Here is a 14,895-nt window from a genome sequence, read left to right as displayed (position 1 = left end):
TTTAGAGTAAGGCTGTAACATAACAACATGTGGAAAAAGTAAAGCGCTATGGATACTTTCTGAATGTACTGTAATGTTCCTTCCTGTCACCTAACTCCTTCCCAACCCTGGCCTTTTCTCCCACATCTGCTTTATATTGTCCATGTTGTCTCCTGCCTGTTTAGTTTCACCCTCTAACTTTGCTCTCTATCTTTTGGCTGGCTGGGCTTCAGATCTCCATGTGCCAAGCCCCTGCTTGGAGAAGAAGTGTGATCACGGGGCGGTGTGTGTGGTGAAGAACAATGAGCCAGTGTGCGAATGCCCGGAGGCCTGCCCGCAAATGTCGGACCCGGTGTGCGGATCCGATGGCCAAAGCTACGGCAGTCCCTGTGAGATGCGAGCAATCGGTTGTGCCCTGCAGAAGGCCATTCACATCCAGCACAAAGGACCCTGCGGTGAGTAAATGTGCAGGAAAACACCACAGAGCATGAGCATGTTTTGTGCTTCATTCATTCATTGTCAGCTTTCTGTTGCATATATTACAGGCTGTGTGAATTCAGATTTTTTTTTAAGTTCAGAATTATGGCATCAAAGTCGAGTTGAGGTCGATCAACTACTGATGTCGTTATTCATAAAACTATTTTTGCAGATGTATATCCAGAAAAATTAATGCTTATGCTGAAAAGAGATGGCTCATGCACACATCTTTTACAAAACCAAGTACAAATGAAAGGTGTCAGAGGTCTGACCCTAACCCTGAACTTTGACCAAGCTACTCCAGAATGTTTCTGTGAAGGCTCTCAGTTGTCCAGGTGGTTTCCATAGTAGAGAAGCTTGAATCTTCGACTGGACTGGGTTGCTTGACGTGAGGACGTTTCGCTTCAAATCGCAGAAGCTTCTTCAGCTAAAATTCTTGTTCTGGTAGTCTGACTTCTGTCTTGACTCTTGTAGAGAAGAATAAACCAGAAGCCAACAAAAGCTGGAGTTTTTTAACCTAACCAGACCCCACCTACCGAGAGGCTGACTGCTATAGGCTAGTGACTAAACAATAGCTCTAATTAGCACCTATTGTGCTCTAGTTAGCACTCTCCTAATGACAGGACAGAAGCCTCCTGTCCCCCTGTTTACAATGTGATACTCAGGTCAAAGCAGTTTCAGTCTTTTGTTCATGTTAATGAGTCATTCACGTCATCAGGAGAGAGTCGTCAAGGGAGCCATCAGGGGAGGCTTCCGTCCTGTCATTAGGAGAGTGTTAACTAGAGCACAATAGGTGCTAATTAGAGCTATTGTTTAGTCACTAGCCTATAGCAGTCAGCCTCTCGGTAGGTGGAGTCTGGTTAGGTTAAAAACTCCAGTTTTTGTTGGCTTCTGGTTTATTCTTCTCTACAAGAGTCAAGACAGAAGTCAGACTACCAGAGCAAGAATTTTAGCTGAGGAAGCTTCTGTGATTTGAAGCGAAATGTCCTCACGTCAAGCAACCCAGTCCAGTCGAAGATTCAAGCTTCTCTACTACTCCAGAATCTGATCAACTCTAGATATCTATCCATGTAGTATTCCAACCAAGTTTGAAGGAAATCTATCCATCTGTTTTTGAGATATTTTGTCCACAGATACATCAGTGAAAACAATACCTTTCTGTTGCTGCTTTGCCGACACGCGGAAACAACAGTTTGCACCTTAAGCAGCAAGAGTAACGCTTGGGTGGTACAAGTTACATTAAGGGCAAAACTAGAAAAGCGATTGAAATGACAGCGTCACAGAAAATTTAAGTTACACAAAGATCCAGCCTGTCATGTGTGCTAAGTTTTTGTAGCTTGTATTCTCTGTTGTCCAACTCAGCCATTAGTCGTTTGTAATGTCCGTAGTCTGGATGTCTTGAAATCCATGTTCAAACCCACTTTTTTCTTCTTCTTTGTTGTTGTTGTTGCAGTGTAATCTGCAGTGAGTGATGCAAACTGGTACCCATCATGTGTTCCTTTTCTTATGCTTAAAAATGTGTATGTTTAGTGCAGTCAACAAAAGCACATGATAATAACACACACATCCTGATAACAATGTACCGCTTCCTGTCAGGTCATCCTGTGTAAAGCTGGTTGTGATAGTCTGTTTTGTTAGCTTTGCTGCTACGCCATCTGCCAAACTGATAACTGTGGCTGTCTCAGTTCAGGGGCCGCATCCTTCTGAGGCTGCATTTATCGACTGCATGCATCATCGTGAAGGGACTGTGAAGGCTCATTGGAATGTGGCTGACGAATGTAGCCTTCTTTCCCCCAAAAATGAAGGATACAACACGTCTGGCCTATGTGGCCCAAATAATCCCAACAGTCCCAAGAGTTTTTATAATACTGAAATGGTGCATAATTTTTTTAAAGGTTCAGTGTCAGGCTCCATATTGTCAACAATGCAATCAGAAAATGCTTCATGGAGTAGCCTGTCTCACTTCAGAAGGTTGGTTCAGCCTGCACGGTGTTGGTATCCCAGATCATTTGTAGAAGGCAGCCTTAGAAGGATGTGGTCCCTGACTTGAGACACAGCCTTTGTGGTGCCACTGTACGCTTGCGTGGCCTGACAGGCGGTGGAATGCACTGTCTAGCCTCTGCCTCTAGCTTGTCCCGCGAGGAATTGGAGCACATTTCTCACAGAAATACAGCACAGCAGAGAGCAAGTGTCATAATCACATGATCAGCGACTAGTCAACGTCAAGATTAAAGCGTCATTGCAGAGCAGTACAGCCGATCGATCAGTGTGTGCAACCCCTGTATACAGACATTATGCAACAACATAACACAATGCAGTTAGGAAAGAGGGGAAATGCTGCACACCGTAGCTAACAGGTCAGAATTGATCGCTCCCTGTGGAACGTCATTCATCTCATGTTAATTAATAGCGCTGCATCACTGATCGATGAAACTATAATCTACAGATGGTAACAATGATGTATGACCAGGAAGAGACTTCACAATTAAAACCCAACACAGTCGAAACAAAGCTCAGCACATCTGCTCGTCTCTTAAAGGATTTCCTCGTCTCTCGTCCATTACTCTTCTGAGACTCAAATTGCCTGTTTTGACCTTTGAGTGAAGATGCACTTTACTCCCGATGAAAGAGAGCGCGCTACAAACCCGCCTCTAATTGACTACATGAGTGACTTGGCTTTGTCTTGTAGCGAGTCTCAACTAGTTATTAGTACAGCAGAGCTTCAAGTGGCGGAAATATCTTCAGCTCTACTACTTGGGCTTACAGCTATATGGATAAATATCATATATATAAAATAATCAAATGCATTTTTGTAAGACTAGTCGTTCTGTGAGCTTGAATTGATGAGTATGTTTCTGAGCTCACAGTTAAGAGACTTGCTTTTCAGACACAGTTCGGATGTGCAGCTGTTATTATGCTCTCGCTCTGAGTCTTTAAGTTACCTCATTTCCTCAGTTTTACTGTAATGGGCTTTTTATGCATACTTTGAAGACTATAACTATGAATCCAAGCTACTCTCAGTGGTGCTCTGTTTGTGGAAGAGCTGAACATTGAGTAGAGTGATCAATAGAACTAAATTGGTCTCTCTTTGCAGTGGAACATTGTCATCATGTGCAAACAATTCATGCAGCCTATTTGTTTATATCAGCCACAGAGTCATTAGGGTTTTTTTTTTAATGGGTAGAGGTTTGGGTTTATGTTTGCACTCAGTGGACAGGACGAGTTGTTGGACTGTTTTTTTTTCTCTCTGCCTGCATGTTGCATCGTTTCAGCTTTACTCATGGTTGATTTGTGGACCCTGAAAATTTAGACTACTGTATGTTTCTGGTCAACCTCATTACCTCACGGTTTCAGATAACTTAATGAGGTTCACCTGTATGTATGTATTTATGCCGTAACAACACCTCCCTCCACACACACACACACACACCACCACCACACAACATATATTGCAAATGATTTGGTTTTTACCAAGAAAAAAAGCTTAGATTTAGAATAGTTAGATAATTTATCTTATTTTAAAAGTTAATTTCTTATTTTAAATGTTCAACATGCTTATTTTTAGATTTAACAATCTTAATTCAAGAATCTTGTCAAGTGAAATTATCTTGCTACATGGACAGATAATTTCACTTGTTTCGAGGACCTTTTCCCTCAGATTTAGGGTTTTTATCTTGTTTTTAGACACCCCTTTTTTGCAGTGAACACACACGTATGCCCCGCCCGTAGGGCAGGTTTTTGCTGGTCAATAATGACAATTCCTCAAAAAGATGATGATGACTACCAAGGATAGAGGGAAGATATAATATATAGATATTGAAAGAATCCTTTTACAATTCAATTCAATTCAATTTGTTTTTTATATAGCGCCAAATCACAACAAACAGTTGCCCCAAGGCGCTTTATATTGTAAGGCAAGGCCATACAATAATTATGTAAAACCCCAACGGTCAAAACGACCCCCTGTGAGCAAGCAGTTGGCTACAGTGGGAAGGAAAAACTCCCTTTTAACAGGAAGAAACCTCCAGCAGAACCAGGCTCAGGGAGGGGCAGTCTTCTGCTGGGACTGGTTGGGGCTGAGGGAGAGAATCAGGAAAAAGACATGCTGTGGAGGGGAGCAGAGATCGATCACTAATGATTAAATGCAGAGTGGTGCATACAGAGCAAAAACAGAAAGAAACAGTGCATCATGGGAACCCCCCAGCAGTCTACGTCTATAGCAGCATAACTAAGGGATGGTTCAGGGTCACCCGATCCAGCCCTAACTATAAGCTTTAGCAAAAAGGAAAGTTTTAAGCCTAATCTTAAAAGTAGAGAGGGTGTCTGTCTCCCTGATCTGAATTGGGAGCTGGTTCCACAGGAGAGGAGCCTGAAAGCTGAAGGCTCTGCCTCCCATTCTACTCTTACAAACCCTAGGAACTACAAGTAAGCCTGCAGTCTGAGAGCGAAGCGCTCTATTGGGGTGATATGGTACTACGAGGTCCCTAAGATAAGATGGGACCTGATTATTCAAAACCTTATAAGTAAGAAGAAGAATTTTAAATTCTATTCTAGAATTAACAGGAAGCCAATGAAGAGAGGCCAATATGGGTGAGATATGCTCTCTCCTTCTAGTCCCCGTCAGTACTCTAGCTGCAGCATTTTGAATTACCTGAAGGCTTTTTAGGGAACTTTTAGGACAACCTGATAATAATGAATTACAATAGTCCAACCTAGAGGAAATAAATGCATGAATTAGTTTTTCAGCATCACTCTGAGACAAGACCTTTCTAATTTTAGAGATATTGCGTAAATGCAAAAAAGCAGTCCTACATATTTGTTTAATATGCGCTTTGAATGACATATCCTGATCAAAAATGACTCCATGATTTCTCACAGTATTACTAGAGGCCAGGGCAATGCCATCCAGAGTAAGGATCTGGTTAGACACCATGTTTCTAAGATTTGTGGGGCCAAGTACAATAACTTCAGTTTTATCTGAGTTTAAAAGCAGGAAATTAGAGGTCATCCATGTCTTTATGTCTGTAAGACAATCCTGCAGTTTAGCTAATTGGTGTGTGTCCTCTGGCTTCATGGATAGATAAAGCTGGGTATCATCTGCGTAACAATGAAAATTTAAGCAATACCGTCTAATAATACTACCTAAGGGAAGCATGTATAAAGTGAATAAAATTGGTCCTAGCACAGAACCTTGTGGAACTCCATAATTAACCCTAGTCTGTGAAGAAGATTCCCCATGTACATGAACAAATTGTAATCTATTAGACAAATATGATTCAAACCACCGCAGCGCAGTGCCTTTAATACCTATGGCATGCTCTAATCTCTGTAATAAAATTTTATGGTCAACAGTATCAAAAGCAGCACTGAGGTCTAACAGAACAAGCACAGAGATGAGTCCACTGTCCGAGGCCATAAGAAGATCATTTGTAACCTTCACTAATGCTGTTTCTGTACTATGATGAATTCTAAAACCTGACTGAAACTCTTCAAATAGACCATTCCTCTGCAGATGATCAGTTAGCTGTTTTACAACTACCCTTTCAAGAATTTTTGAGAGAAAAGGAAGGTTGGAGATTGGCCTATAATTAGCTAAGATAGCTGGGTCAAGTGATGGCTTTTTAAGTAATGGTTTAATTACTGCCACCTCAAAAGCCTGTGGTACATAGCCAACTAACAAAGATAGATTGATCATATTTAAGATCGAAGCATTAAATAATGGTAGGGCTTCCTTGAGCAGCCTGGTAGGAATGGGGTCTAATAAACATGTTGATGGTTTGGATGAAGTAACTAATGAAAATAACTCAGACAGAACAATCGGAGAGAATAAGTCTAACCAAATACCGGCATCACTGAAAGCAGCCAAAGATAACAATACGTCTTTGGGATGGTTATGAGTAATTTTTTCTCTAATAGTTAAAGTTTTGTTAGCAAAGAAAATCATGAAGTCATTACTAGTTAAAGTTAATGGAATACTCAGCTCAATAGAGCTCTGACTCTTTGTCAGCCTGGCTACAGTGCTGAAAAGAAACCTGGGGTTGTTCTTATTTTCTTCAATTAGTGATGAGTAGAAAGATGTCCTAGCTTTACGGAGGGCTTTTTTATAGAGCAACAGACTCTTTTTCCAGGCTAAGTGAAGATCTTCTAAATTAGTGAGACGCCATTTCCTCTCCAACGTACGGGTTATCTGCTTTAAGCTACGAGTTTGTGAGTTATACCACGGAGTCAGGCACTTCTGATTTAAAGCTCTCTTTTTCAGAGGAGCTACAGCATCCAAAGTTGTCTTCAATGAGGATGTAAAACTATTGACGAGATACTCTATCTCACTTACAGAGTTTAGGTAGCTACTCTGCACTGTGTTGGTATATGGCATTAGAGAACATAAAGAAGGAATCATATCCTTAAACCTAGTTACAGCGCTTTCTGAAAGACTTCTAGTGTAATGAAACTTATTCCCCACTGCTGGGTAGTCCATCAGAGTAAATGTAAATGTTATTAAGAAATGATCAGACAGCAGGGAGTTTTCAGGGAATACTGTTAAGTCTTCTATTTCCATACCATAAGTCAGAACAAGATCTAAGATATGATTAAAGTGGTGGGTGGACTCATTTACTTTTTGAGCAAAGCCAATAGAGTCTAATAATAGATTAAATGCAGTGTTGAGGCTGTCATTCTCAGCATCTGTGTGGATGTTAAAATCGCCCTCTATAATTATCTTATCTGAGCTAAGCACTAAGTCAGACAAAAGGTCTGAAAATTCACAGAGAAACTCACAGTAACGACCAGGTGGACGATAGATAATAACAAATAAAACTGGTTTTTGGGACTTCCAATTTGGATGGACAAGACTAAGAGTCAAGCTTTCAAATGAATTAAAGCTCTGTCTGGGTTTTTGATTAATTAATAAGCTGGAATGGAAGATTGCTGCTAATCCTCCGCCTCGGCCCGTGCTACGAGCGTTCTGACAGTTAGTGTGACTCGGGGGTGTTGACTCATTTAAACTAACATATTCATCCTGCTGTGACCAGGTTTCTGTAAGGCAGAATAAATCAATATGTTGATCAATTATTATATCATTTACCAACAGGGACTTAGAAGAGAGAGACCTAATGTTTAATAGACCACATTTAACTGTTTTAGTCTGTGGTGCAGTTGAAGGTGCTATATTATTTTTTCTTTTTGAATTTTTATGCTTAAATAGATTTTTGCTGGTTATTGGTAGTCTGGGAGCAGGCACCGTCTCTACGGGGATGGGGTAGTGAGGGGATGGCAGGGGGAGAGAAGCTGCAGAGAGGAGTGTAAGACTACAACTCTGCTTCCTGGTCCCAACCCTGGATAGTCACGGTTTGGAGGATTTAAGAAAATTGGCCAGATTTCTAGAAATGAGAGCTGCTCCATCCAAAGTGGGATGGGTGCCATCTCTCCTAACAAGACCAGGTTTTCCCCAGAAGCTTTGCCAATTATCTATGAAGCCCACCTCATTTTTTGGACACCACTCAGACAGCCAGCAATTCAGGGAGAACATGCGGCTAAACATGTCACTCCGATTGGGGAGGGGCCCAGAGAAAACTACAGAGTCCGACATTGTTTTTGCAAAGTTACACACCGATTTAATGTTAATTTTAGTGACCTCCGATTGGCGTAACCAGGTGTCATTACTGCCGACGTGAATTACAATCTTACCAAATTTACGCTTAGCCTTAGCCAGCAGTTTCAAATTTCCTTCAATGTCGCCTGCTCTGGCCCCCGGAAGACAATTGACTATGGTTGCTGGTGTCGCTAACTTCACATTTCTCAAAACAGAGCCGCCAATAACCAGAGTTTGATCCTCGGCGGGTGTGTCGCCGAGTGGGGAAAAACGGTTAGAAATGTGAGCGGGTTGGCGGTGTACACGGGGCTTCTGTTTAGGGCTACGCTTCCTCCTCACAGTCACCCAGTCAGCCTGCTTTCCCGGCTGCTCGGGATCTGCCAGGGGGGAACTAACGGCGGCTAAGCTACCTTGGTCCGCACCGACTACAGGGGCCTGGCTAGCTGTAGAATTTTCCACGGTGCGGAGCCGAGTCTCCAATTCGCCCAGCCTGGCCTCCAAAGCTACGAATAAGCTACACTTATTACAAGTACCATTACTGCTAAAGGAGGCCGAGGAATAACTAAACATTTCACACCCAGAGCAGAAAAGTGCGGGAGAGACAGGAGAAGCCGCCATGCTAAATCGGCTAAGAGCTAGTAGCTGCGCTAAGCTAGCGGATTCCTAAAAACACGCAAAGTGAATAATGTGTAGATAATTTAGAGGTGATTCAGCAGAAGGAGTGCTTTAGTTAAGGCACGTAAAGATTACACTGGGAAACAAATCGTAATCTAGATAACTAGATCAATCTAACTGCGCAGATTAAACAGCTAACAGATACAGAAAAACACCGCTGTGCTCCGGAACAGGAAGTGATACAATACCGCAGTGAGAGCCAACCACCAGTAGAGGGGAAGGTGGTGCCCAGACATTAAAAACACAAACTAACCAGGCAGAGACCTCAGTCTAGTGACAGGGGAAGGCCCAGATGACTGGAGGCCTACTGCGTTCCTCATCTGCCTTAACAGCCTGTAACAGCTCTTTACACCATTGGGAGCTGGAGTCCTTCACCCACCAATCCATTCACCAGTGGAGCCCCTACCAGCAGTACAAGGCTCCAGCCGATTTTCTTGGAGTGCCATTGGGACACCACAGCAAGGTGATGCCCACAAGGCCTGTCACCCTCATCAGAAATCAGGGCAGATCCACGTGGCCTGCTTCCGTGAGACGTTCCAGCGCCCAGGTGCCTCAGTGCTTCGTACCTCATAAAGTGGGCGGGCACGTTATCACCTGACGGCAGCAGATAGATTGCTACTTTTTGGAGGTGGGGAGGAACCGTTGTTTTGCCTGGGTGGTTACCAATCAGACCCAGAGTGGTTCCATTATGTGTTGGATGCAGCGACGTGCAGCACCAGTGAATACTGCCAGACATGACCTGATACCTCTGTGATACAAAAATAATCATAAGAAAGCAAGATTGACAGCAGAAATTCAAAGAAATGCTGGCTGTTTGGTGCCATGTGCTCAAAGATGTTTTTCTCCCCATTGTCCCTGATGATATCCCACAGATACACACACACACACACACACACACACACACACACACACACACAAGGCCCAGGGACCACAGTGTTTGTTCAGAAGTCAGTGATAGTGAATTTGAACTTGTCTTTGTCATTTTTCAGTATCTGCCTTTGTGCCTGTCAGTTCACGTCTGTCTCTCAGAGTCTGTATTTTTAGCCCCTTTTATATATGCAGAAAGTCAGATATCTGCAGTATTTTGTTCTGGTACTGTGTGGGAATAATAGACTTTGCATGTCAGGGAGGGAGATGCACGTGCACAACCCAGTGTGATGTTCACTTCACTAATGTTTGTGTGTGGTGTGATGAGGCTGCAGAGTGAAGAGCGATATGGTTCCATGATGACCCCACCCCGTTTACTGACATTTTTTTTCTCATAAATTTGCGAGTTTAGTCTCGGAGAATTTGTCAAGTTGTATTTTTTTGATCACAAAAGTATCAGTAAATATCCATGTTATTTGCTTTAGATTTTGTTGTGTCTAAGTTTGTGACTTTTTTCTCACTTCCTTGCTATTTTCTGTCCCCTACAGTCACTATGATAACTTATCATATGCATGTTGCAGGTGAGAGGAAACCACAAACACAGACACAAAAATTGACACACACACACACACGCACACACACACACTGGCAATTGAAGACAAAGAGACCAAGAGACACAAAAACAGACAGAAATAGTGGTGCAGAGACAAAGAGGCAGAAAGGCAGCAAAGTCTTTCTAAATTCACTCTCAGCAGTACACAGAAAAGTGCACTATGGTGCCTCAGACTCCCTTAATAATAATAGTGATGTTTATTCATACACCTCTGCTTCATACACAGTGTAAATACAACTCAACTCAAAAACAAAGAACAAAATGAAATCGGTTTATCACACAATTTCCATCTCATACTTTTGTGTAGCAGCCTTTAATTATTATTATTAAATTATTTTTATTGTTTCAAAATTTAAACAGGATACAAGAACAAGAGAACAGTAGAATAACAGTTTCTGAATGTTCGTGGCCCACTAGTATTAAAGAAAATTTGGTAAAGCAAGCCCACCATCGTCTCTCGGTCAATTTAAAAACTCTCTCCTAATTCGGGGTATATTTCTATTCCAAAGAAACCCGGACAAGTATCTATTAAATTCTTTAAAATAAGCTTTGGGAATGAAAACCGGTACAGTCTGGAATAAATAAAGAAGTCTGGGAAGAATTACCATTTTTACTAGGTTGACCCTTCCAACTAACGACAGCGGGAGTTTGGACCATTTATCCATATCCTGTTTAGATTTATCCAGCGCGCCTGTAAAGTTTTTGGTAAACAACGGCTCTTAGTTGTAAGTAACGCTGACCCCCAAGTATTTAAAGTGGTTTTTACACACCTTAAAGGGGAAACTCTGGAAATCCAGCTGCTGCGCTTTCTTATTTATTGTAAAAAGGACGCTTTTAGATAAATTCAACTTGTAACCTGACACCTGACCAAAAGATTTTAAGAGCACAGGGAATAGTATTGTACGGATCTGAAAGAAAGAGGAGATCGTCAGCATACAGAGATAATTTCTGAGTTTGTCCTCCTCTTTGTATTCCAATTAGCTGTACATCATCTCTCAGTCGTACTGCCAAAGGTTCGATAGCAATATTAAATAATAAGGGGCTAAGCGGACAACCTTGGCTAGCCCCACGAGATAGAGGGAAAAAACTAGATAAAACCTTGTTTGTGCGTATTGCTGCTTGTGGCCGACAACAACCCTCTGCCACCTCAACATGACAATGATACCTGTTTTGCCAAAAATCACTTTATAGTCACCCTTTCTTGACTTCAATGAAAATAAATACTTGTTTTATAAAAAGTACAATAATCTTTCTTGACCTCATATTTAACTGTTGACAGCACTGTAACAGTAAAATGTGCATTTTCTAACCTACATTGTTTATAAATGTAACTATTAAATTCTAACATTTTTCTAACATTTAAATTCTCTATAAACATTTTACTTGTCAAAATTATTATTATTGTAAGTAGTATTAGTAGTTGTAGTAAAAAAAAAACGGCTTCAAAACTGGACCTTTAATCTAGGGGTGTTGTGGGGGAGGGGTGCACATCCCTGCCCCATGCCCCCATTCCATCTGGATTCGCCCCTGCTTTGGCGTTTGAGCACAAAGAATGGATAACATTTATTTATGCAGAAAACAGGACCAGATTTACAGGTAAGAAAGTTTTATTGTGTTTTCACATCATGTGGTCCTCAGAAAGAGAGTTTAGATGCATTTGAGTGGAAAATATTGTTAGTTGCTGACGCATCGCGGAGGATCAACTGTTTTTAACCAGCAGATAGGGAGCAGCTCAGCTCAGAATTCTAAATAAAGGAGAAAAATAAAGCATAAAAATGACTTTGTAAAGCTCAGTGCAGGTGTGCTGTTTTCACCGCGCTTTAAGAGATGAGGACGAGTCGTAGCTGATGAAAAGCTCACAGCTCGCTTAAAGTGGGCAGTTCAGTCGAACCCCGAGCCCCTGCCCACGGACCAAGTTTAATGCTGCCATCGACTCACAGTGCAAAAATAATAGTAACGCACAGTGATTTGGAGAAGTAACTTTAATCTGATTACTGATTTGGAAAGATTAACGCGTTAGATTACTCGTTACAAAAAAAAGTGGTCAGATTAGAGTAACGGGTTACTAAGTAATGCGTTACCGGCATCACTGGTAATGGCATTGCTTATTTCTGACTGAGTGATGTCAGATTCCAATACGTTTTTGTCATTATCTTCTAAGGTGTGAAAAGGTAGGTCGCTCAAAAAATTTTCAACTTGAGTTGGATCAGTAGCTTCAGAAGCGTACAGCTTCTCATAGAACAGTCGGAACTCGTTATTTATGTCCTTTTGGTCTGTTAATACATGTCCGTGTTCATTTTTTATTGCAGAAATAGAGCCTGCTGTGGTTGTTTGTTTAATTTGGTGGGATAATAACTTGTTGGCGCGGCCGCCATGCTCATAATAGGTGAGCCGGGACCTCAGATGGAGATCAATTGCTTTAACATTCGTAATCGAGTCATATTCGGTCTGAAGCAAGACTCTCTTCTGATATAATTCAACAGAGGGCGATGCTGAATGCTGCCAATCCAGTTCCTTTATGTCAACTAGTATTTCCGACGCTCGCTTCATCCGCTTCTTTTTCTCTGCTGCCGTATAAGATCAATCAATCAATCAATCAGTTTTATTTATTTACAACAAACAGCCGCCCCAAGGCGCCTCACATTGCAAGGCAAGGTCATACAATAATTACGTAAAAACCCCAATGGTCAAAACGACCCCCTGTGAGCAAGCACTTGGCGACAGTGGGAAGGAAAAACTCCCTTCTAACAGGAAGAAACCTCCAGCAGAACCAGGCTCAGGGAGGGGCAGTCTTCTGCTGGGACTGGTTGGGGCTGAGGGAGAGAACCAGGAAAAAGACATGCTGTGGAGGGGAGCAGAGATCAATCACTAATGATTAAATGCAGAGTGGTGCATACAGAGCAAAAAGAGAAAGAAACACTCAGTGCATCATGGGAACCCCCCAGCAGTCTAAGTCTATAGCAGCATAACTAAGGGATGGTTCAGGGTCACCTGATCCAGCCCTAACTATAAGCTTTAGCAAAAAGGAAAGTTTTAAGCCTAATCTTAAAAGTAGAGAGGGTGTCTGTCTCCCTGATCTGAATTGGGAGCTGGTTCCACAGGAGAGGAGCCTGAAAGCTGAAGGCTCTGCCTCCCATTCTACTCTTACAAACCCTAGGAACTACAAGTAAGCCTGCAGTCTGAGAGCGAAGCACTCTATTGGGGTGATATGGTACTACGAGGTCCCTAAGATAAGATGGGACCTGATTATTCAAAACCATATAAGTAAGAAGAAGAATTTTAAATTCTATTCTAGAATTAACAGGAAGCCAATGAAGAGAGGCCAATATGGGTGAGATATGCTCTCTCCATCTAGTCCCCGTTAGTACTCTAGCTGCAGCATTTTGAATTAACTGAAGGCTTTTCAGGGAACTTTTAGGACAACCTGATAATAATGAATTACAATAGTCCAACCTAGAGGAAATAAATGCATGAATTAGTTTTTCAGCATCACTCTGAGACAAGACCTTTCTAATTTTAGAGATATTGCGTAAATGCAAAAAAGCAGCCCTCATATTTATTTAATATGCGCTTTGAATGACATATCCTGATCAAAAATGACTCCAAGATTTCTCACAGTATTACTAGAGGTCAGGGTAATGCCATCCAGAGTAAGGATCTGGTTAGACACCATGTTTTTAAGATTTGTGGGGCCAAGTACAATAACTTCAGTTTTATCTGAGTTTAAAAGCAGGAAATTAGAGGTCATCCATGTCTTTATGTCTGTAAGACAATCCTGCAGTTTAGCTAATTGGTGTGTGTCCTCTGGCTTCATGGATAGATAAAGCTGGGTATCATCTGCGTAACAATGAAAATTTAAGCAATGCCGTCTAATAATACTGCCTAAGGGAAGCATGTATAAAGTGAATAAAATTGGTCCTAGCACAGAACCTTGTGGAACTCTATAATTAACCTTAGTCTGTGAAGAAGATTCCCCATTTACATGAACAAATTGTAATCTATTAGATAAATATGATTCAAACCACCGCAGCGCAGTGCCTTTAATACCTATGGCATGCTCTAATCTCTGTAATAAAATTTTATGGTCAACAGTATCAAAAGCAGCACTGAGGTCTAACAGAACAAGCACAGAGATGAGTCCACTGTCTGAGGCCATAAGAAGATCATTTGTAACCTTCACTAATGCTGTTTCTGTACTATGATGAATTCTAAACCCTGACTGAAACTCTTCAAATAGACCATTCCTCTGCAGATGATCAGTTAGCTGTTTTACAACTACCCTTTCAAGAATTTTTGAGAGAAAAGGAAGGTTGGAGATTGGCCTATAATTAGCTAAGATAGCTGGGTCAAGTGATGGCCTTTTAAGTAATGGTTTAATTACTGCCACCTTAAAAGCCTGTGGTACATAGCCAACTAATAAAGATAGATTGATCATATTTAAGATCGAAGCATTAAATAATGGTAGGGCTTCCTTGAGCAGCCTGGTAGGAATGGGGTCTAATAGACATGTTGATGGTTTGGATGAAGTAACTAATGAAAATAACTCAGACAGAACAATCTGAGAGAAAGAGTCTAACCAAATACCGGCATCACTGAAAGCAGCCAAAGATAACGATACGTCTTTGGGATGGTTATGAGTAATTTTTTCTCTAATAGTTAAAATTTTATTAGCAAAGAAAGTCATGAAGTCATTACT

The 14,895-nt window shown here is 41.5% G+C and overlaps 1 protein-coding gene across 1 annotated transcript in view; it reads left to right on the top strand.

Annotated features, from left to right (window-relative positions):
* Window positions 1-14,895, top strand: part of agrn (agrin) — a 945,905-nt gene that overhangs the window by 643,893 nt on the left and 287,117 nt on the right. Inside the window, exon 9 of the mRNA XM_034173355.1 lies at window positions 213-434. Within this exon, the coding sequence (XP_034029246.1) occupies window positions 213-434 (222 nt within the window). The remainder of the gene's footprint in view (window positions 1-212; window positions 435-14,895) is intronic.

Source organism: Thalassophryne amazonica, chromosome 6, assembly GCF_902500255.1.
Source record: "Thalassophryne amazonica chromosome 6, fThaAma1.1, whole genome shotgun sequence".
Taxonomy (NCBI): domain Eukaryota; kingdom Metazoa; phylum Chordata; class Actinopteri; order Batrachoidiformes; family Batrachoididae; genus Thalassophryne; species Thalassophryne amazonica.
This window is presented reverse-complemented; position numbering and strand designations above follow the sequence as displayed.